Source organism: Oncorhynchus masou, chromosome 33 (assembly GCF_036934945.1).
Source record: "Oncorhynchus masou masou isolate Uvic2021 chromosome 33, UVic_Omas_1.1, whole genome shotgun sequence".
Lineage (NCBI taxonomy): Eukaryota > Metazoa > Chordata > Actinopteri > Salmoniformes > Salmonidae > Oncorhynchus > Oncorhynchus masou.
Window position 1 is genome coordinate 29295794 of NC_088244.1, and position 25021 is coordinate 29320814.

The 25021-nt window shown below is 42.1% G+C and overlaps 1 protein-coding gene and 1 long non-coding RNA gene across 4 annotated transcripts; both read right to left on the reverse strand.

The window, feature by feature from the left end:
• Positions 1-79: 79 nt before the first annotated feature.
• Positions 80-14112, reverse strand: LOC135528203 (specifically androgen-regulated gene protein-like). 3 transcript variants are annotated; one of them, XM_064957126.1, is made up of 4 exons: positions 13954-14112; positions 7694-7862; positions 2761-2938; positions 80-2607 (listed from the first exon to the last, which is right to left on the reverse strand). In XM_064957126.1, the coding sequence occupies exons 2-4, from the start codon at positions 7775-7777 to the stop codon at positions 803-805; spliced, it is 2067 nt and encodes a 688-aa protein (XP_064813198.1). In that variant the 5' UTR covers positions 7778-7862; positions 13954-14112; the 3' UTR covers positions 80-802. The 3 variants fall into 3 exon arrangements, with proteins under 3 accessions (XP_064813198.1, XP_064813197.1, XP_064813199.1); XM_064957125.1 differs by having other exon boundaries at positions 7673-7862; XM_064957127.1 differs by lacking the exons at positions 7694-7862; positions 13954-14112 and adding an exon at positions 7555-7665.
• Positions 14113-18158: 4046 nt separating this feature from the next.
• On the reverse strand, positions 18159-22360 carry LOC135528204 (uncharacterized). The gene is made up of 3 exons (XR_010453518.1): positions 21458-22360; positions 18798-18845; positions 18159-18680 (listed from the first exon to the last, which is right to left on the reverse strand). It is a non-coding gene; the product is annotated as an uncharacterized LOC135528204 (long non-coding RNA).
• Between the last annotated feature and the right edge of the window lie 2661 nt (positions 22361-25021).

Below are 25021 nucleotides of genomic sequence, written 5' to 3' on the forward strand. Positions count from 1 at the left end.
CGTACTGTACGCTATGTAGTAGTCAATTTTTCTACCTTTTAATTTGGTTACTTGACAACTGCCAATCACTACATCAAACAAGTCTTTAGACACCTTTAATTGAGTCAGTCAAATTGCAAATCAGCAAAAACATTTTTACTGGTTGCCATGGTCCCCCAAAAAACAATAACTTTGAGGGGAGGTTAGAGGAACTTTAGGAAGTTAAAACAATAGTATTCTTGTCAAAGGTTACACGAAAAGAGAAGTTATAAAGGCACATCCTTAACTGTAACAATAACATCATGTCTATTCCCCATTTTAGAAAACAGACTGTGTAGAGGATGCCATACAATTTCATAACACAACATCCCTCATGGAGTTTATTATATTTTATTTAGAAAATTACTGAATATGTCAAATGAGGTTTACAAACAGCCTTTCATTTACCTACTGTAATGCATACTGTAGTTAGTGTAGTATCTCATAGTAGTATATTGTAATCATGATATTCATTAAAAGGCAGTCTTCGGGTACATACAGCATTTCTGTGCAGTAAGGCAAAAAGACACTGCCCTCTATGAATATATACTGTAGCTGTCTGTAGAGCCAAGTAATTCTCCATCAATCAAATAGTGCTCCTTGCATATTGCTAAGAAGGCATTTTTATGGGGAGAATAATCTTCCCATAAATGTAAGTGTCCCAGTGACCAAAGACTAGAGGATGGCTTAGTTGTACGGAATCCATATTAAGAACATCCTCCTTAGACCTCACCCCTCATATTGATTCTGTAATGGTAAAGTTCCATTGCCCCTCTTCATGCCCTCAGTCCCCCAGCAGTCCTAGCTTCTTCAGGGCCTCCCGTCGGTCCTCTCCACTCTTGCTGTTGGGGCAGATGAGCACACTGATGCCATGGGAGCGGGGCAGCTTGTTATGGGACTCCCCATGAACTGGCTGGGGGTGGGAGGCCTCACCCTGAACATTCACAAAGTCTTTCCCAGTTCCTAGGGAGGCGGGGCGGGGTCTAGAGTTGCGCAGGTTGCCAGGGGACAGTGCGACTTTGGGACCTTGGTTGGCCCTGAGGGAGGCATTACTGGCCATGTAGCTGCTCAGGCCGGAGCGCTCCAGAGTCGCTGATTTGACCCCTATGGGAGGGGGAATATGCTTGGGTGGTGAAGGAAGTGTAGCAGGTGAGGGCAGAGTTTTGGCATTGTCACTGAATTGGGCTGGGGCTGGGGCTGGGGTAGTGGGAGGGGCTGGGATAGTCGCTGAAAATGGGGCTGGGGTAGTGGGAGGGGCTGGGATAGTCGCTGAAACTGGGGCTGGGGTAGTGGGAGGGGCTGGGATAGTCGCTGAAACTGGGGCTGGGGTAGTGGGAAGGGCTGGGATAGTCGCTGAAACTGGGGCTGGGGTAGTGGGAGGGGCTGGGATAGTCGCTGAAACTGGGGCTGGGGTAGTGGGAGGGGCTGGGATAGTCGCTGAAACTGGGGCTGGGACTAGTGCTGGAGTTAGTGCTGGGGCAGAAACTGGGGTAAGGGTGATGGCTGGGACTGGAGCTGGGGTAGGGATTTTGGCTGGGGCTTTTGTCTGGGTGGTAACCAGGCTGTGAGAAGGAGGGGATGCCCATGACTTCCTGGATTTGGATGAAACAACAGGGCCTGAGTCTCCATCCTCAGTCTTCAGGAGCCCAAGCTTCCGTAGGGCCTCCCTGCGCACCTTCTGGGGGTCAATCATTGACCTGTCAATGGGCGAGGGGCTTGGGTGACTGTCTAACTTGTGAGACTTCAGGATAATGTTGGAGGGAAGCCTCTTGGGCTTAGGGGCCACAGCAGGTCGGCTCTTTGGTTCCAGGGCCTCAGGAATAGGGGTGGGTAGGACATCTGAGGGGGAGGGTAGTGATTGGGTACTGACAGGCAGATCAACACAGGGTTTAGAAGGTGGTGCCTCTTGGGCTCCAGGGGAGGCTGGTGCAGCTCTCTTCATGGAGACCTGCCTGCGTAGTTGCTCCAGCTCACTGTAGGTCAGAGGACCTCTGAGTTCTGCAGGCACTGGAGGATCACTCTCTTCCTCTAGCTCATCATCCCTGAAGTCTGAGGGAGGGGGAATCAGCTTCAGATCCAGCTCAGATGGAACCTTAGTGTTGCACTTCGCAGGCTTGCTGTCTACAGAGACTCCTTTAGGCATGTTGTCCACAGAATCATCTGTGGGTAAATCTGACGTGGCTAATGAAAGGGTTGTTTTGGGATTTTTAAATTCAGTGGACAGCACCGGAACTTTTGTGATAGTGGCCAACCCAGGAGCTTTGATGTCAGAAGACAACTCTGAGGTCTTGGGCACAGTTGCTATCTTTGAAGCTTTAGGGTCCGTGAATTCTTCTGGGACTGAGGGTTCAGTGATTACCTTTTGGGGTTTCAGATCAGTGACTGCCCCTGGGGTACTGGGCTGGGTTGCTACTAATGGGGCTTTGGGCTCAATTGCTGCAGTTGGGACACTGGGATGAGTGGTTGCCCCTGTGACTTTGAGCTGGATACTGGCAAGGCCATTTGCCAGAAGAAGTGGTGTAGGCACTCGGCAGTTCAGATAGGACTTCCGATCTCTTCCTGAGTCGTCATGCTGGAGTTTTGATACATCTAGAAGACAGTCAGAAACAGCAGGAATTATTTTACTATCAAATTCTCACAGGTTGCTAAACTGGCTCGCACAATCCTGACCTAAAACCTGGACACATTATTTTGTGTCCTGCATGGGAAAATCCTGATGAAACTATTTTTAGTCGTACTCACCCTCCAGTCTAGTCTGTCCCATAGAGAGGTGGTCATGTTCGGCTGCCAGGCTGCTGGGGTCTGGTTCATCATTGGACAGGCCACTGTCCTCCTCCATCTCCAGGGACTCAATGGTGGACTCCAGAAACATGAGGCATGCCCGCTCCTCAACAGAGAGGTACTCCAGACTGTCATCACTCTGCCTCACACACACACACAAAGAGGACGCAAACACAAAGACAACAAAAATAGGAAACCCGTAAACATAGACAAACTAGAAATGTAGAGTACGAACAGATTCAGAATAAAATAACAATGCAATTAATTGCTAACCTTTAATCAAGATTACATAACTACTGTATGTAGAACTGTATGCTAGCCCAGCTAGCACATTGTTCTGAGAACGATATGTTTCTTAGAGCTTGGTGGGAGCATGGTTGTTCTATGGTTATTTTGCATAAAACCTTCCCACAAATTATGGGAATGGTGCAGCATAGTTGTTTGGTTTTGGAACATTCTCAGCACATTTAAGGAACTTAACATAACTTTTCCTAAATATTAGAATATGGTTACATGGGCCTCCCGGGTGGCGCAGTGGTCTAGGGCACTGCATCGCAGTGCTCGCTGTGCCACCAGAGACTCTGGGTTCGCGCCAGGCTCTTTCGTAGCCGGCCGCGACGGGGAGGTTTGTGGGGCAACGCACAATTGTCCTAGCATCGTCCGGGTTAGGGAGGGTGTGGCAGGTAGGGATATCCTTGTCTCATCGCACACTAGAGACTCCTGTGGCGGGCCGGGTGCAGTGCACGCTAACCAGGTCGCCAGGTGCACGGTGTTTCCTCTGACACATTGGTGCAGCTGGCTTCCGGGTTGGATGTGTGTTAAGAAGCAGTACGGCTTCGTTGGGTCGTGTTTCAGAGGACGCATGGCTTTCGGCCTTCGTCTCTCCCGAGCCCATATGGGAGTTGTAGCGATGAGACAAGATAGTAACTACTAACAATTGGATACCATGAAATTGGGGAGAAAAGGGGGTAAAAATCTTCTAGAAACGTTCTCTGACTGGTTTGATGTTGGGAATGTTCTCAAAGAGTTTAGAAAATGTTAAGAAACAACGTTCTTCTGTGGGAATTTCGGTATTTCAGCATAACATTTGTTACAGGTTACCTCATGGTTCTATTTAAAGTAATGTTCTCAAATTGTTCTAAGAAGGTTAAGAACCAACCTTCTTCTGTGGGAATTTGAGTCCTTCAGACTAACTTTTCCTACAGGTTTCCTCATGGATTTATTTAAAGTCAAATTGTTCCGAGAACATTAACAAAAACGTTCAATAAAACAATAAGAAAACTTTAGTAATGGTCAATCACGGACTACAAAAAGAAAACCAGCCCAGTCACGGACCAGGATGTCTTGCTCCCAGGCAGACTAAATAACTTGTTTGCCCGCTTTGAGGACAATACAGTGCCACTGACACGGCCTGCAACGAAAACATGCGGACTCTCCTTCACTGCAGCCGAGGTGAGTAAAACATTTAAACGTGTTAACCCTCGCAAGGCTGCAGGCCCAGACGGCATCCCCAGCCGCGACCTCAGAGCATGCGCAGACCAGCTGGCTGGTGTGTTTACGGACATATTCAATCAATCCCTATCTCAGTCTGCTGTTCCCACATGCTTCAAGAGGGCCACCATTGTTCCTGTTCCCAAGAAAGCTCAGGTAACTGAGCTAAACGACTACCGCCCCGTAGCACTCACTTCCGTCATCATGAAGTGCTTTGAGAGACTAGTCAAGGACCATATCACCTCCACTCTACCTGACACCCTAGACCCACTCCAATTTGCTTACCTCCCAAATAGGTCCACAGACGATGCAATCTCAACCATACTGCACACTGCCCTAACCCATCTGGACAAGAGGAATACCTATGTGAGAATGCTGTTCATCGACTACAGCTCGGGATTTAACACCATAGTACCCTCCAAGCTCGTCATCAAGCTCGAGACCCTGGGTCTCGACCCCGCCCTGTGCAACTGGGTACTGGACTTCCTGACGGGCCGCCCCCAGGTGCTGAGGGTAGGCAACAACATCTCCACCCCGCTGATCCTCAACACTGGGGCCCCAACAAGGGTGCGTTCTGAGCCCTCTCCTGTACTCCCTGTTCACCCACGACTGCGTGGTTACGCACGCCTCCAACTCAATCATCAAGTTTGCGGACGACACAACAGTGGTAGGCTTGATCACCAACAACGACGAGACGGCCTACAGGGAGGAGGTGAGGGCCCTCGGAGTGTGGTGTTAGGAAAATAACCTCACACTCAACGTCAACAAAACTAAGGAGATGATTGTGGACTTAAAGTAGTAACCCTTTGCCTTGATGACAGCTTTGCACACGCTTGGCATTCTCTCAACCAGCTTCACCTGGAATGCTTTTCCAACAGTCTTGAAAGAGTTCCCACATATGCTGAGCACTGCTTTTCCTTCACTCTGCGGTCCAACTCACCCCAAACCATCTCAATTGGGTTGAAGTCAGGTGATTGTGGAGGTCAGGTCATCTGATGCAGCACTTCATCGCTCTCCTTCTTGGTCAAATAGCCCTTACACAGCCTGGTGTGTTGGGTCATTGTCCTGTTGAAAAACAAATGATAGTCCCACTAAGCACAAACCAGATGGGATGGCGTATTGCTGCAGAATGCTGTGGTAGCCATGCTGGTTAAGTGTGCCTTGAATTCTAAATACATCAATGACAGTGTCACCAGCGAAGCACCCCCACACCATCACACCTCCTCCTCCATGCAGAGATCATCCATTCACCTACTCTGTGTCTCACAAAGACACGGCGGTTGGAACCAAAAATCTCAAATTTGGACTCATCAGGCTAAAGGACAGATTTCCACAGGTCTAATGTCCATTGCTTGTGTTTCTTGGCACAAGCAGGTCTCTTCTTATTGGTGTCCTTTAGTAGTGGTTTCTTTGCAGCATTTCGACCGTGAAGGTCTCCTCTGAACAGTTGATATTGAGATGTGTCTGTTACTTGAACTCTGTGAAGCATTTATTTGGGCTGCAATTTCTGAGGCTGGTAACTCTAATGAACTTGTCCTCTGCAGCAGAGGTAACTCTGGGTCTTCTTTTCCTGTGGCGGTCCTCATGAGAGCCAGTTTCATAATAGCGCGTGATGGTTTTTGCAACTGTAATTGAAAAAACTTTCAAAGTTCTTTGAATTTTCCTGATTCACTGACCTTCATGTCTTAAAGTAATGATGGACTGTTGTTTCTCTTTGCTTATTTGAGCTGTTCTTTCCATAATATTGACTTGTTCTTTTACCAAACAGGGCTATCTTTTGTATACCACCCCTACCTTGTCACAACACAACTGATTAGCTCGAACGCAATAAGAAGGAAAGAAATTCCACAAATTAACTTTTAACAAGGCACACCTGTTAATTGAAATACATTCCAGGTGACTACCTCATGAAACTGTTTGAAAGAATGCCAAGAGTGTGCAAAACTGTCATCAAGACAAAGGGTGGCTACTTTGAAGAATCTCTTGTTTAACATATTTTTGGTTACTACATGATTCCATATGTGTTATTTCATAGTTTTGATATCTTCACTATTATTCTACAATGTATAAAATAGTAAAAATAAAGCAAACGCCTGGAATGAGTAGTTGTGTCCAAACTTTTGACTGGTACTCTACATTCCATTCTCAGCATCAACAAAACTCTCTCTATCCTCAATCATGTTAAGTGTGTTCAGGTGTGTTGGCCATGCCCACTAATTCTCAACTCTTGATCTTAATGAATGCTTATTTCCTTTGAAATGGGGTGTGTTTCAGTAAACTAAAATGAACAGCTTTGTATGCGTAGAAAAACGTAGCATGCTAGCGCCATCCTGGTGGTGCAGTGGAGTAATTCCATGGATAGAAAACAGAAGATTATAGGTTTGAATCTCACTGATACCGTGTCACAATAGAAAATACATGTGTTTGCATGAATAAGGAAATTAATTTCCATCTGTGCTTTTAAGTTAGCAGTGTTATTAAAACATTAAATGAAAGTTTTTAGGAAGTTATTAATAAACCTCCAAATAACCTCTAACTTCTGTTCTCACAACGTTTAAAAAAACATTCAGTTTTACCAGTCAGGAAACGTATGGCTTCATTCCCACAACCAATGTAAAACTAAAAATATACATTTCCACAACTTCCAAGGAACCAAATATGCTAGCTGGGAGGTATGTCTGTTAACAATATATCCTTGTATAACGTTAGGTAAGGCCTTCAAACTCTTTTGGCTTGGTTTTCAGTTCTTATTAGTCAGTCTATCTGTTTCTCTCAGCTAATGTAGGCTGAACAGCACATTGAAGCCCAGAGAGACTGTAGACACAGAGCGGATCAAAGTTACGTTTACCTTTCACACAGCAGGGAGGGAATTAGAAATGACCTCAGTACTCCTCCCGGCTAGCTTTTAGCTTTCATCCTATACTGCACTGCCAGAGGAATGTATTGCAGTGGATTTTAGTGAGGGGCCGCTGAACAGCTCTGAAATGAACAGACTGGGTCCTCAAAGCAGTCGCTCTCTCTCATTTCTCTCTCATTCTGTGGAACCTCTCAAAGGCCCCTCTCTGAACAAACATCTGAATCTCTCACCCACAACATGAACAAGCCCACTAGCCCACTGACTCTTAGCATTGGGAGACAATTGTACTACTGTATATAAACATATCAATTCATTGTCAATAAATCAAATCCAAGACGGGAGCGAGAAAGGCACCCTTTCATTTTTTGACATGTTGCATCTAGCTAGATCAATTCCAAAATGTTTACCACAATGGCAGCAGTGCAGCACATAAACAAAATAAAACATAAACCGGTGAAATCAGAGTCTCAGCTATTCTCCTGGTTAGTGGTTTAGGGTAAAGGAGGAAATAGCTTCTGCACGCACAAAGCCAGAGTTCATGCTGACCACACTGTCATAGCTCCCAGCGCTGTCCATATTGATCAAGGATTCCATGGCAACACCGCCCGGCCACGTGTCACTCTTCGCCATGGCACAGGGACAGCGGGAGGAGCCAGGGCTTCAAGGGGCCTCTGCTAATTGGCTGGAAGTCAGATGGGTCCAGATGGGGAAGTAACTGGGGGAAAAAATAAAGGAAAGAAATATTAACGCTTGAGGCAAAAATCATTACATCATCATGATGATCCATCCTACAGAGCTTCCCTTGTGTAAATTGTGGCATTTCTCTATTACAGCCCGTGTGGTTAAAGATTAGGAAATGTTATATGCTCATACTATTGCTTTTAAGCCAGGCCTTTTTTAGCAGTAACAAAGTTTGATCAGTGATATCATGGTAAAGCAAGACAAAGGAGCACGCCCCATTCACATCAACGGGGCTGTAGTGGAGTGGGTCGAGAGCTAAAGTTCCTCTGTGTACACATCACTTAAGAATTGTCATGGTCCGCACACACCAACACAACCAACACAGTCGTGAAGAAGGCACGACCACGCCTCTTCCCCTTCAGGAGGCTGAAAAGATTTGGCATGGGCCCTTAGATCCTCAAAAAGTTCTACAGCTGCACCATTGAGAGCATCTTGACTGGCTGCATCACCACTTGGTATGGCAACTGGTTGGCATCCAACAACAAGGCGCTACAGAGGGTAGTGCGGACGGCCCAGTACATCACTGGGGCTGAACTCCCTGCCATCCAGGACCTCTATACCAGGCTGTGTCAGAGGAAGGCCCTAAAAATGGTCAAAAACTTCAGTCATCTAAGTCATAGACTGTTCTCTCTGCTACCGCTCAACAAGTGGTACCGATGCACCAAGTCTGGAACCAACAGGACCTTGAACAGCGTCTACCCCCAAGCCATAAGACCGCTAAATAGCTAACCAAATACCTATCCGGACCATCTACATTGACCCCGCTTTGTACCAACTCTTTTGACTCATCACACACTTATTATCTATCCTATTGCCTAGTCACTTTATCCCTACCTATTTGTACATATCTACCTCAATTACCTTGTACCTCTGTACATCAACTCAGTACTGGTACCCCATGTATATAGCCAAGCTATCGTTACTCATTGTGTATTTATTCCACGTGTTATTATCTTTCTACTATTTTTCTCTCTGCATTGTTGGTAAGGGTCTGTAAAGTAAGCATTTCACTGTTGATCTACACCTGTTGTTTACGAACAAATCACATTTTATTTGACATCTCTAAGACAGTACTGTATATCTGTGTACAGGAGTGACAATAGTATGCATACTGTCTCTCTATTTAGCATCTATGTGACCTTATCGAATAGAGGGATACACAGACAATGCCCTGGTCAAAGCTCAAGCAGTGAGAAAAGGAGAGGCTATTATGAGCCATTCGGGAAGTATTCAGACCCCTTGACTTTTTCCACATTTTGTTTCATTACAGTCTTTATTCTACACTGGATGAAGTAAAAAAAATGTCCTCATCAATCTACACACAATACCACATAATGACAACGCAAAAAAGGTCTTTAGAAATGTTTGCAAATGAATAAAAAAAATAAAAAACAGAAATACCTTATCAACATAAGAATTGAGATCCTTTCCTATGGGACTTGAAATTGAGCTCAAGTGCATCCTGTTTCCATTGATCATCCTTGAGATGTTTCTACAACTTGATTGGAGTCCACCTCTGGTAAATGCAATTGATTGGGCATGATTTGGAAAGGCACACACCTGTCTATATAAGGTCCCACAGTTGACAGTGCATGCAAGAGCAAAAACCAAGCCATGAGGTCGAAGGAATTGTCCGTAGAGCTCGGAGACAGGACTGTGACGAGGCACAGATCTGGGGATGGGTACCAAAAAATGTCTGCAGCATTTAAGGTCCCCAAGAACACAGTGGCCTCCATCATTCTTAAATGGAACCACCAAGACACTTCCTAGAGCTGTGCGCCTGAGCCAAACTGAGCAATCGGGTGAGAAGGGCCTTGGTCAGGGAGGTGACCAAGAACCCGATGGTCACTCTGACAGGGCTCCTGAGTTTCTCTGTTCCAGAGTTCCAGACGGAAGTCACACTTCAGTAAAAGGCACATGACAGCCCACTTGGAGTTTGCCAAAAGGCACCTAAAGGAATCTCAGACAACGAGAAACAAGATTTTCTGGTCTGATGAAACCAAAATTGAACTCTTTAGCCTGAATGCCAAGCGTCACGTCTGGAAGAAACCTGGCACCATCCCTGGCATGGTGGTGGCAGCATCATGCTGTGGGGATGTTTTTCAGTGGCAAGGACTAGGAGACTAGTCCGGATCTAGGGAAAGATGAACGGAGCAAAGTACAGCGAGATTGTTGATGAAAACCTGCTCCAGAGCACTCAGGACCTCAGACTGGGGCGAAGTATCACCTTCCAACAAGACAACGACCCTAAGCACACAGCCAAGACAAGGCATGAGTGGCTTTGGGACAAGTCTCTGAATTTCCTTGAGTGGCCCAGCCAGAGCCCGGACTTGAACCCAATCGAACATCTCTGGAGAGACCTGAAAATAGCTGTGCAGCGATGCTCCCCATTAAACCTGACAGAGCTTGAGAGGATCTGCAAAGAACAATGGGAGAAACTCTGCCAAAGGTGCTTCAACAAAGCACTGAGTAAAAGGTAAATGTGATATGAGATTTTTATTTTTAATACATTTTTTTTTTATCTAAAAAACAGTTTTTGCTTTGATATTACGCGATATTGTGTGTAGGAAAAAATATATTTAATAAATTTTAGAATAAGGCTGTAACAACAAAATGTGGAAAAAATCAAGGGGTCTGAATACTTTCCGAATGCGCTGTATATCTTTAAAGTGCAAAGGAGCGTCAAGGCATATGGCGTGGTCTTGTTGTGGACTTTAAGCTCCACCTGGAGCAAAGAGGTGTAAGATCTTTAACCACACAAGATTCTTATCCGGGCTACAGACGTACCTAAGCTCCTAATAAACATTATCAAGTGGCACTGTGTGAATCCCATCACGCCATGTCAAGCCATGCCACCAACAACCTGTTGGCATCCAGGCTTTACAGTAGTCAAAATACTGTAGATGTACTAGTGTTGACATAAAATGCATGAAGGTTTTTTTAATAGCAATTTCATTAGAACATAAAATATCAAATTACATTTGACCATCAGTTACTATTCAGATTGTTTTCATTCATTTTGCCCAGACATAGACCTAACAGTCTATACTGTATTCAGATTGTTTTCATTCATTTTGCCCAGACATAGACCTAACAGTCTATACTGTTGCTCAACTCTTTCAGGTGAGTCCGTGGCAATATAACTGTGTGTTTTATTGACATCTATCATCTATCACCATCTACCATTTGATTACACATACAGAAACAGAAAGGAACAGTAATGATAGTGAATTTCCATTGAAGGCTACACTGCGTTATTTCCACCAAAACCCTGAAGATCCGTCAACAGGCCACACGGGGCGGCAGGGTAGCCTAGTGGTTACAGCGTTGGACTAGTGACCGGAAGATTGCAAGTTCAAACCCCCGAGCTGACAAGGTACAAATCTGTCGTTCTGCCCCTGAACAGGCAGTTAACCCACTGTTCCTCGGCCGTCATTGAAAATAAGAATTTTCTTAACTGACTTGCCTGGTTAAATAAAGGTAAAATAAACAATGCTGCTGAATTACCTTGGAGTTTGGGTTGGGACAATTAATACAGAATATATTAATTACACTAATATTAAGCTATTGCCAAATATATCCTGGCACTCTGTACAGAATATCACCCCACCCAATGAAACAATGGCAGCTTAAGAAACATGTGGATCAATATAGGCCACAACAGATAGTAGGCTTTCTGGTTGGTTAACACAGTATTCCAGGGCTCCCACCCAGTTAGTCTAGAGGCTGATAATTAGGTCTTCTGCCTGCCCCTCCCGTGAGGACATAATAGTATGAGCAACAGAGTGAAAGAGAATGTCCCTGCACCTCCCTACACACCTACAGGGCGGTAAGTGGGAGACAGCAGCCTATACTCACTACACCCACCACAGAGATGTAATACACCTAGGAATGTCACTTTGCCTACTTCCTAGAAAACATGGTTTGTCATTGAACTAAGCACCCTGGCTGGTGCCCTATGCGATGATGTACCTCTGTGCATTTCAGGTCAATTACAAAGCAGAAGGGGAAATATGGAGAGAGCCTATCAGGTGCATTGTTAATGAAAAGGGGTAGCACTGGTGTCCACTGTCTGGCTTGCCCTTCCATGCACTATGAACCGTTGAAAGCTGCAGGATTCAGGATGGGGATTGCCTTGGATTCCATTTCAATGAGTGACAATGATCTTACTGTGTCCATAAAAAATTAAATATGTGTCCTGTAACATGAAGGACAGGCAGAGCAAGAACTAGTTAATGATTTACAGTAAATAAACCGACATTCACAACATGTTGTGCAACTCCCAACCTACACAGATAACATGCATGAATGTTTAGCTTGGTACTGAGTCAGTTTGCACCTGCACCATTATAATGTCAATGTTGGGCCGGCTTTGGGAGTGGCTTTGTGAATTGGCAAACATTGAAATCTCAGGTATGCATTGACACATATTACTAACCTATAGCTCACATTAGAGCACACCCTTTGGTTTTGCCACCATACCACATAACAGTGATAATGATGTTGAATCATGTGTCAATCATCTCTCATTGGAAAACCTTCCCACGGTACACCTGTCTGACTCCATTAACCAACATGTTGGAGCAAGTCAGACAATTTTTATCTCCAGAATGCAACACACTTTGAAAGGCGGTGACCATCGAGATGAGCGTGATGCAAGACTTTGCTCTCAGACAGTCACACAGAGTATCTGCGCATGTGTACTGGTGTGCTTCACGCTGCTACAACATGGTAGCTGGGTCATTCCTACAATGCGCTGCCTTTTATGTCCCCGGGAAATATCACTTCTCATTTAGTGTAAAATGTGGATTCCAAATGGCTTTAAATATAAGGTCAGGTGTCCTTTACCTTAAAAACACAAAAATATGGTTCTTGAAATTGAATTTTATACATGTTGAACACTTTTCTTCAGTGGATGTAGCCTGTTCTTTTTTCCACACAAGAAATATAAGCTATAAAATAATACAAATATATAGTCCTAGTTAAATTCTCTCTCAATAATACGTTTTTTAATTGTATTTATGATTATTTTATATGAGATTTTCTGTGTGTCACTGATATCCCTTTCCTTCGTTAGTTTGTTGTAATTCTCCATTTAAGAAAACAACCCTGTCCTACAATGACACCACATTCAGGAAGTGTTATAATTTCTTTTGTGGGAAAACAATGGTGCAAAGCTAAATATAAACACTCAGTTTTATCAATTATTCCATGTTATTAGTCTGCATGTCCCACAGGCTAAATTATAGAGACATTTTACCTCATTTAAAAATGCCCAAATATATACGGCCCAATATATATATATATATATTTGTGAACAGCATGCATTGTAGGAATGACCCAGCTAGCTATGGAACCAAAACAGTTGAATAGTTTAGCTTTGCGCTTCAACGCTCCTTGTTGTGGAAATTGACCCACTTCTACGGTTTACTTCATGCATCCTCGTCAGCTCACTGAGTCGACCTTTAAACCTAACATACACTATGACCTGACCCATCCCCTTATGCATTACTGAACCACAGTGGCAAGGAGTAACATCCCATAAAACACTAAACTGCTTCCTAGCCTCCCAGGCATAGTTATTTCTGTCCCTAACACTAAAACTGAAACTATAAATATATATATATTTTCAAAAGAAAACTTTAACTAAATAAAAACTATTACAGTGGATCTGAAAACTAACTGAAACTAAACTGGATTTCAAATACAAATATTAAAATGAATAGAAGTAAAAACGAATATAAAACCACAAAACTATACTAACCTTGCCCTGACAGCATGACACTCATCTAAATTAAGACTGTCCAAAGCTAACCTGCATTCGACACACATCCACAGCGGACCAACAGGCAAACGTTGGTCATAATTATATATAAAAAAACAGTTCAGTAAACTATTGTTACCATTACCAAGAATAGTGTAGCCTCACAAACTATGGATGATCTACACATCGCATAGGATTCCAGCCTTGTGTCAATTCATGCGTGAAAGCATAAAATCTTGAACGTTTCGTAGAGCCTAAATACTTAAAAAAGGACAATGCAAGTATAAAAAGAGAAACGCACCTGAGAGCAGGAGAATAGTACTATTCCCTTTTCACAAAGTTACTTTGCACTCAAAGAAACATTATATCTTCAAAATTATCCAAAGTCATTTAAATACAATTACGGTTTTCTGTGCAACTATCCTATCTGCCTTGTCAAATCAGTCTTGTTGAAGTTCAGGTGAGCGTGACAGGCTCACATTGTCCCGCCCCCTAATTCCACTGTGTCCAATCAGCACATATCTGATCTACCATGTCTTTGGTAGAGCCAATGGGATAACAGAGAAATAGCCAATGTTTCAAGGAGGATAATGACACTGTATTACAGGGGTAATACTGGTAATACGGGTGTTATAAATCTTTTCTTATTAACTCTCAGTGAACCTGGATCCATACTTGAATATTATGCACAAATAATTTATTAGGCCTTATTGACATGTAGGCTAATGGTATGATATATTACATATGATACATTTATTTGTATTTTTGCTTTTATTTTTATTTAACCTTTATTTAACTAGGCAAAATTGTCGGGGAGTCGATCTAGCAACCTTTCGGTTACTGGCCCAACGCTCTAACCACTAGGCGACCTGCACATATTTTAAGTAAAGGACAAAGCCGTTGGACTGTATGCAAAATACATGAACTGCAATGGATTTGCAATGACATAAATCCAATTGTTGTCATTACAAAAATGAAAATCAATAATTTTGCATAGAGTATTTCCGCTGCACACACTATAACACATATTTTCATGATGACTGTTGTCAAATTATACAACGGGTGGGTCTAATCCTGGATGGTGATCCACAAATTACCACTGGCTAAATCTATGACGTATTTACTCTGTTCCGTTTGACTGCGCAATCCACTGTCTCATCAACTCAGCCAGGCTATTTATATACTAGATCTACACGGTGAAAAGAATCTAGACATTATCTCCCATTTATTTTAGACTAGCATTTGGTTTTCAACAGCAGAGATTTGTAATAACCTTGCTGTCTGCCTCTCCGACATTTGCAACATTGAAATTTGATCTCCAGCTGTCCCTATGTATGGTAACGAAAGTGTTGGGAATCTGAAGGAGACAGACAGGCTGGCAGCTTTTCTACATTTACATTTACATTTAAGTCATTTAGCAGACGCTCTTATCCAGAGCGACTTACAAATTGGTGAATTCACCTTCTGACATCCAGTGGAATCAACCAGTCGAAATAATGAATCAGCAACATTTTTTATGGATATATACTAAGAAATGTCAATAGAAAAACACAAAATGCAGCGCATAGCTTCAGTTTGAAGGGACTGTGTTAGCTGAGTAGTTGGCTATCTCTTCTGAGCAGTGTGGCCTATGCCAGGCGAAATCGCACATCATTAGCGCATTGTTACGAATGTATCCCCCCCAAAAAATCACTAGAAAACAGCTTAAACAAATACAAATGCAGCTCCTTTGCTGTTATTCTGGCTACACTGTTTGACGTGACTGTGTTAGCCAACTTTGGCTAGTTAGCAAGCAAGGGATAAGAACTTTGCCAGCCATCATGGCAACAGAACATTTAGAACGAATGACTGTCCATAGATACAGAACAAAACGACTGGGTCACATCTCTGGCAGTGTTTTGGATACATATATAACAATGAGCTAATGATGCTGATGATCGCCTGGCAAAGAAAATGTGCTCTCTCGTCAGGACACAGTTCAGAGGAGGTAGCCAACTACACAGCTAATGCATACACTTCAAACTGAAGCTGGTAAGACAGCAAACTAGCGGTATTTCATGTCGTTTGACCTGTTTTGCTATTGACATTTATTTGTATATATCCATAAAAATTATGCTGATTCATGCTTTCAACTGGCTGAGAAAAGATGTCAGTTCACGACCCATATAAATGCAACATGTAAAGTGTTGATCCCATGTTCCACGAGCTGAAATAAAGGTTCCCAGAAATGTTCCATACACACAAAATGTTGTGCACAAATTTGTTTACATCCCTGTTAGTGAGCAATTCTGCTTTGCGAAAATGATCCATCCACTTTAAAAATGTGGCATATCATGAAGCTGATTAGACAGTATAATCATTACACAGGTGCACCTTGTGCTGGGGACAATAAAAGGCCACTCTACAATGTTTGCATCATAGGCTTACCCGTACCAAATGTTTATTTTTTTATGATTTAGAACCCAACTCAACCAATCACAATGCTTGTTTTGACCAACCCTTTGTAGAATATCCTCCAAACGCCGGCTTCTCGGGCATTCTCATGAGTTCTATGTAAAGTAATGGACAACGTGTGAGGTGTGTTCCATTGTTCCATGACCGAGCAGAACTGACCTACAGAATTGCATTATTTTCTGGAAAACACACAGGGATCAGAGTTGATTATCCATTTTATACAAAGGTTATAATTTAATACATTTTCCGTCAGAAATGTGTTCACTTACGGTAGAAATGTGTTCAACATCCACTGAAGTAGCTAGCAAGTTTACTAGACAGCTACAGTAGTTGCTGTGGTAACCAAACAAACAGATTTGCTAGTTTAGCTAACCAAACTATCAGTCCTAGCTTGCCATTATGAAAATCGAATTCAAAATACGAAGTGTTTTTAATCCGACTTTTGCTTTCAAAAGCAGCTCAAACAAAACATGTAAAAATGAACTATTGCCATTGAATTCTACTGTGCAAATGTACACACCCTGGACAGGTGTGGTATATGGCCAATATATGACTGTTCTTACGCACAACGAAACACGGAGTGCCTGGATACAGCCCTTAGCCGTGGTATATTGGCCACATACCACAAATCCCGGAGGTGCCTTATTGCTGTTATAAACTGTTTACCAACATAATTAGACCAGTAAAAATAAATGATTTTTCATACCCTTTGGTATGCGGTCTGATATACCACGGCTTTCAGCCAATCAGCATTCAGGTCACGAACCACCAAGTTTATAAAGGGAAATAATGCGCGCTATAGAATGCCCTTCAAGCCAATCAGAAAGGTGTATTCAACAATGCCATGGTATAAACACTGGTAGTTAATGACCTTGTTCAGTCTAAGAATAAAAGCCCCTGGAATGAGGCTGGTATGAGGAATACAGTAGCTTGCATACCTGTTCCCTGTTATTAATGAAAATCATAAATCAATGCTTGTCTTGGCATTGTGGAACTGAATTTCCACTTACCTTCAAGTATTAACACATACATACAGCATCAAGACAAAGATCTTGGTGCAAATATAAGTTCATGGGTCAAGTGTTTTGCAAGAGTCCTTTCTAAAGCGATGGGAAACAGAGAGTAAGCTTTGGGAAATAGTGGTATGGCATTGTTAGCCATGTTGACATTAGGCTCAGTCAGTCACTAATTAACTAGAGTGACGACTTGTGCCTCTGTGTTTAGATTTCAGAGCTATGTATTCCTAGTTCTGAAACCACCTGATTTGACGAGCAGACACCCTCATTTAGGCTACTAAGTTATGGAGTGTACTTTCTGCACACTATAAGGCCGATAATTTGTTTATCAACATGAATAATGTTAAACACTAACAAATAGGCTAATAGGAACAGAAAATGTATTATATATACAATAAAATATGTTGTGTATACATGAATGAATAAAAGGAGACTTATTTGAGGTGTGTTATTGACACAGGTCTTGTGTGCACATGGTGCACCCTACTGTTCCAGAATAGCATGTATTTCCACAAAGTTGCTTGGAGAATAGCAGGAATGCTGTTCTGGAGAGAGGAGGGCTGATGGGAAATCATTAACCATACACCCTCTGTCAGAGAGAGAGGAGAGCAACACATTCTCAGTAATTACTTTTATCTATGGGCATATAACTAGTAGATAAACCTTTTGGAGTGACATGAGCAGTTGTGTAGTACAGTCCTTCTCTTGTCCTATTTTCAGGTCAACGATTAACCAAAATAACACAGGCATAATCCCTATAAATTAGTGGTGGCTTAATCCTCCTTGGTGGTTTTAGGATACTTAGGTTAGTGATACACTACCTTCTGCCACACGCTCAGCGAGAGAATGCAGTGATTCAAATTGGGGGGGGGGGGGGGTGTTGAGCCTTACTGTCAATTTGCACCTCCATCAATTATAGATTATTCTGAACCATTTCAGATGAATAAGCATGGATTGATTTGACAATTTAAGAAACACATATTACACAGCCAGTACATTTACTATTATTTATATTTTACGGTATCAAATCTAACACAATACAATTATAGATTATTTTTCATTTGATTTATTTCCATTTGTGGTAATTTTTTGATAATAGGCAGACACTGCAAGACTGGCAATACACTACAGGTTATAGGCTACAGTTCCAGATATCAGACTTAAATGAGGACTGTAGCAATCATTAAAAGTTCATGGTGCAATACAATGGATGGACTTATTCTTTAACGTTGTATTTGATTTGTCTTATGAAATTGTACACATATATATATATTTTAAAGGTCAAATTAAAAAAAATTAAAAGACTTGTATGTTGATGAAATCAATCCCAGTTTAGGCTATCCCTGTGCCATTAACCATATTAGTGAGTTACCCTGGAACATTGCTGGAGTGAAAAGCTTGCTTGAGGATTAGTTATGGATTTGTTCATTTTACTTTTGAAATAGGTGACCATCATCCACTTCCTTTCATCTTCAGCAGAGATGTTATGAGTAGATGATACAGTAGTATCAAGAATCTGTTGATTCTGTCTCTAAAGAAGAGTTGCTCTGTTCTGTCTCTGGAAGAGAATGGTTAACACAATATGATGAGTAATATTGGACAAGAATTATTGAGTACAAGCCTTAATGATATGGTATAGAGACAAAGTAAAAACATTTTTTTTTTACATACTTACCAGTATCTTTGGCAGCAGAGTATATATGTCCAGAATATGTAGGAACGCCTAGAAAAACATATTGACACAGGTAGATCACCAATGGGACATGTCATATTGCCCACAAATGATACATCGTTGATAAAGATGCTAAACATTTAAAGCTAATCATCCTGTAAACGTTTTTTTTATTAGAATCCCCATTAGCTGTTGTGAAAGCAACAGCAGCTACTCTTCCTGGGGTCCACACAAAACATTAATAGACAAGAACAGAGCAAGGACAGAACTACATTCATTTAAAAACAGCACACATAACCTACATATCAATACATACACACAAAATATCTAGGTTAAATAGGGGAGTGGCTTTGTACTGTGTGGTGTTGCTTTATCTGTTTTTGAAACCGGGTTTGCGGTTCATTTGTGCAGTATGAGATGGAAGGGAGTTCCATGCAAAAATGGTTCTATATAATACTGTACGCTTTCTTGAATTTGTTCTGGATTTGGGGACTGTGAAAAGACCCCTGGTGGCTTGTCTGGTGGAGTAAATGTGTGTGTGTCAGAACTGTGTGTAGGTTGACTATGCAAACAATTTGGAATGTTCAACACATTAATGTTTCTTATAAAAATAAGAAGTGACGCAGTCAGTCTCTACTCAACTCTTAGCCAAGAGTTTGCATAGTATTTATTTTAGCCCTCTGTTTACAATGGACGTGCCGCTCTGTTCTGGGCAGCTGCAGCTTAACTTGGTCTTTCTTTGCAGCACTTGACCACATGATTGGACAATAATCAGGACTTGCTTTTTGAAGTGTGGTGTCAGAAAAGCAGAGCATCTCTTTATTATGGACGGACCTCTCCCTATCTTTACAACCCTTGAATCTATATGTTTTGACCATGACCATTTACAATCCAAGTTAACACCAAGTAATTTAGTCTCCTCAGCATGTTCAACAGCCACATCATTCATGACCAGATTCAGCTGAGGTCTAGAGTATGATTTGTACCAAATACAATGCTCTTACTTTTAGAGATGTTCAGGACCAGTTTATTACTGGCCACCCATTCTAAAACTTTCTGCAACTCCTTGTTAAGGGTTTCAGTGACTTCATTAGCTGTGGTTGCTGACACGTACACTACCGTTCAAAAGTTTGGGGTCACTTAGAAATATCCTTGTTCGCAGTGGTTAAGGGCACTGCACTGCAGTGCCAGCTGTGCCACCAGAGACTCTGGGTTCGCGCCCAGGCTCTGTCGCAACCGGCCGCGACCGGGAGGTCCGTGGGGCGACGCACAATTAGCCTAGTGTCGTCTGGGTTAGGGAGGGTTTGGCCGGTAGGGATATTCTTGTCTCATCGCGCACGAGCGACTCCTGTGGCGGGCCAGGCGCAGTGCACGCTAACCAAGGTTGCCAGGTGCACGGTGTTTCCTCCGGCACATTGGTGTGGCTGGCTTCCGGGTTGGATGCTTGCTGTGTTAAAAAGCAGTGCGGCTTGGTTGGGTCGTGTTTCGGAGGACACATGACTTTCGACCTTCGTCTCTCCCGAGCCTGTACGGGAGTTGTAGCGATGAGACAAGATAGTAGCTACTAACAATTGGATACCACGAAATTGGGGAGAAAAAGGGGGCAAAAAAATAATAAATAAAAAAATACATTTTAAAAGTATGTTTAAAAAAAAAGAAAAGCTAATTTTTTGTCCATTAAAATAACATCAAAATGATCAGAAATACATTGTTAATGTTGTAAATGACTATTGTAGCTGGAAACGGATGATTTTTTATGGAATATCTAGATAGGCGTACAGAGGCCCATTATGAGCAACCATCACTCCTGTGTTCCAATAGCACGTTGTGTTAGCTAATCCAAGTTTATACATTTAAAAGGCTAATTGATCATTAGAAAACCCTTTTGCAATTATGTTAGCACAGCTGAAAACTGTTGTCCTGATTATAAAGAAGCAATAAAAATGGCCTTCTTTAGACTAGTTGAGTATCTGGAGCATCAGCATTTGTGGGTTCGATTACAGGCTCAAAATGGCCTGAAACAAAGAACTTTCTTCTGAAACTCGTCAGTCTATTCTTGTTCTGAGAAATGAAGGCTATTCCATGCGAGAAATTGCCAAGAAACTGCACCGTTCTTAGTTTTTTAATGCATGAATAAGATGGCTCACTGTTCATTGTCGGCATTTCCTACCTACATTTGCCCACTTTGCCAATGAAGTAATCATTAATATTATTGGTAAAATCAAATGGTTTAGTGATGAATAAGCCATCTGATTCAATGAAAGATGAAGTTGAATTTGTCTGTCTGCCTATAATTTTATTTTAAATTCAAGTTTTTTCCCGTAATTCTTTATATCATTGATCTGACTTCATAATACAATTTGTTCTTCTTTTTGTTGAGTTCAGTCAAATCATTTCTTAATTTGCAGTAAATCAGATGTGCAGCCAGACGTATTAGCCACTCCTTTTGCACCATCTCTTTCAACCATACAGTTTTTCAATGCCTCATCAATCCATGGATGATATGTCCATGTAAGATCATTCTCCACCTGAAGAGGGCAGCCTTAATCAATTATTGCATAAGTTCAACCAATGAAACTCATCACTCCAAATACAGAAGTTATCAGCATCCAAACACTTTCTGCATCTGTAACCACCATTCTCTTCTTCTAACCCCAACCCACCTGCGTGTTTCCACTTCCACATGCCAAAAACAACAAGGATCCCAATCAGAATTAACACGACTGTCATTACCAGGACTACTGGAATGATGGAGGCGCTATCTGGGCCAGTATCAGGAACTGTCAATGAATACAAACACAATATTATCATTACATTACATTGTAAAAAATTATGTATACATGACAGTATTACATTACTAATATTTATTGCAACAACTTTGTAATTTGTAACCTCTAACAGAGGTGGACCATAATGGTTGCTAAAAAGCACATAATCTGATGATACTGTATCTCAGAGCATCCCTTGGCTCCTAGTCTTATCCCAACTGACATCCAGCCTGTTGTCCATACTGATGTGATTGGCAGTGCAGGTGTAGTTGGGTCTCTCTCTCAGCTCCTGGACAGTGATTGTCAGACTCTTTCTCAGCTGGTACGTCCAGTCTCCTTCGTAGCAATTGCCCCCCTTTGAGCTCATGCTCTGCCACAGGTTGGCCGTCTCTCAGCAGGGTGAGAAATAGTTTGAAAAATAGATTGCCCGACAGCCAATTCAGTCGAATCAAAAGAATGTGCAAAAAACAATCCGATTTCGACAGAAATGTGGCTGAGACGCAAAGAAAGTTCAAGGAGAGGGGCTACAAGAATGATCAGATTAATATTGCCATTGAGAAAATTCAAAACAAAACGAGACATGACCTTTTTCAAGGTCAGTCTCGCAAAAAGACGCATTCTTGCGTTCTTCTACCCGCTATTCAAAGTGCTCTGAACAAATTAAGGGAATTGTTCAAAAACATCGGCACATCCTAAAATCCGATGATAGTCTCGGTAATGTGTTTTCGGACCTTCCCTTGGCCGTATTCTTGCGGGGTAGAAATCTCAGAGACCAATTGGTACACTCTGATTTACCACCCCAAGATATTCCTGAACAACGTCTATTTGCGCCCCTACTGGACGGAAATTACAAATGTAATGGCTGTGCTCAATGCAATGGCACTTATAAATGTAGATCCTTCAAACACCCACAAATAGAGAAATCGATCCCAATCAAAGGTGTTATTACGTGATCCACTAAGGCAGTTATTTATCTTATAACTTGTCCTTGTGGTAAAAATTATGTAGGTAAAACAAAGCGCGAATTAAATGTACGTATCTCAGAGCATCGTAGCACCATTAGGTGTAAAAACTTTACTTATCCAGTTGCGGCCCACTTCTTGGAGGCAGGCCACTCGATTTCGTCTCTGAGTTATATTGGCATCGAACATGTCACTCTCGCTAGGAGAGGGGGTGACCTTGATAATGTATTCTTAAAACGAGAGGCTGCCTGGATCTTTAATTTAAAGACCTTTGCGCCCTTCGGTCTCAACGTCGACTTTGATCTGAAGCCATTCTTGTGATTATTGTGACTTTGCCGTTGTAATTGTTTGTAAGCTTGTGTAGTCAAATTAATCTATGATCGTATGCTATCCATTTGTTGTTTGTATGACATTTTAATATTTGATTATTAACCAATGATATTAGGTCACTCTTGGCCTTGATTACAGACACCTGTGTCTTTTGACACTATATAAAGGAGTCATCCCGCAGGGTTTGTGATTATACCCTGATGAAGACAGCTTGGCTCTCGAAACGTTGATAATTATTTTTTTGCATCTGAGCTCCTAGAGTGTGCGGCTCTCTAATTTTCAAGTGTTCTACTCCGCTAGCCAGCACCTCCTTTTAATAGGTGTGCGTTTCTTTTGGTTCTAGATCGTTCTGTCCAGCTTATATAACATTAAGCAGAGAGCGGTATTGAGCCATTTATTACATTTACAATCACTTTGGTAAGGGAATTATAGTATTCACTTATATATACACACACTTAAATATTTATAATATATACATACACATACATACTTCTGGATCTTGGTCATCCATGTAAACCAATATATTTCATTCTGACACCGTAGTTATCTAGATTTTAGATAATGGGGGTGGCTCATTTTACACTGACTTGCCTAGTTAAAGGAAAAAAAGACAAACTTACCCCGTTCTCTCCATATTTATGGTCACAGTATATTTAGAGATATGCATTCCCTATTTTCCTGTTACGTCCTCATTCTGTGGCCTATGTACAGCATGCATCTAATCTTTATCTAATATTCTTTGTGTGCCTGTTTATGTCCATTTATTGAACGCCACAATATTACTGTCCATTTAGGGGAACCGTAATGGGCCCCGGCTTGTCAGAAACTGAAAAAAATGTTTATTACAGTTTGCTCATGGAACGGATGTGAAACGGCTAGCTTAGTTAGTGGTGCGCGCTAAATAGCGTATCAATCGGTGACGTCACCTGCTCTAGTTTCAACTGTTCTGCCTGTGATTATTATTATTTGACCATGCTGGTCATTTATGAACATTTAAACATCTTGGCCATGTTCTGTTATAATCTCCAACCGGCACAGCCAGAGGAGGACTGGCCACCCCTCATAGCATGGTTCCTCTCTAGGTTTCTTCCTAGGTTTTGGCCTTTCTAGGGAGCTTTTCCTTGCCACCGTGCTTCTACACCTGCATTGCTTGCTGTTTGGGGTTTTAGGCTGGGTTTCTGTACAGCACTTTTAGATATCAGCTGATGTACGAAGGGCTATATAAATACATTTGATTTGATTTTGATTTGAACATAGACAGGGCTCTAGCTCCACAATGAAATAGGGTGCAGTCCAGGCAGCAGGCTGTTAGCCACCCTGCCAGCTTAGTGGAGTCAGCTCAGCTATCCCCATTGAGATGGTGGCTGTGCCTCGATCTAAGTTGGGCAAAACGTAACATGGCGGTGTTCGCCTTCGCAATCTCACTGGAATAAAGACCTCCATTCCTGCCACTATTGAAAGCAATTGTGATATCTCACATCTCAAAATAAGGCTACTTAATGTTAGATCCATCATTTCCAAGGCAGTTATAGTCAATTAACTAATCACTGATCATAATCTTGATGTGATTGGCCTGACTGAAACATGGCTTAAGACTGATAAATTTACAGTGTTAAATGAGGCCTCTCCTGGTTACATTCGTGACCATATCCCCTGCGCATCCCGCAAAGGTAAAGGTGTTGCTAACATTTACGAAAGCAAATTTCAATATACAAAAAAAGGCTGCGTTTGTCTTTTGAGCTTCTAGTCATGAAATCTATGCAGCCTACTCTTATAGCTACCGTTTACAGGCCTCCTGGGCCGTATACAGAGTTCCACACTGAGTTCCTATCTGACCTTGTAGTAATGGCAGCTAATATTAACATTTTTGGTGACTTTAATATTCACATGGAAAAGTCCACAGACCCACTCCAAAAGGCTTTCGGAGCCATCATCGACTCAGTGGGTTTTGTCCAACAGGTCTCCGGACCTACTCACTGCCACAGTCATACTCTGGACCTATTTTTTTTCCGTCCTCATAATCCTGGACTATCGGGTTACCATTTTATTACGTTTGCAATCGCAACAAAAGCCGTGCTATAAATTCTCAGACAACCCAAAGATTCCTAGATGCCCTTCCAGACTCCCTCCACCAAGGAGGTCAGAGTACAGAAATCGGTTTATCACC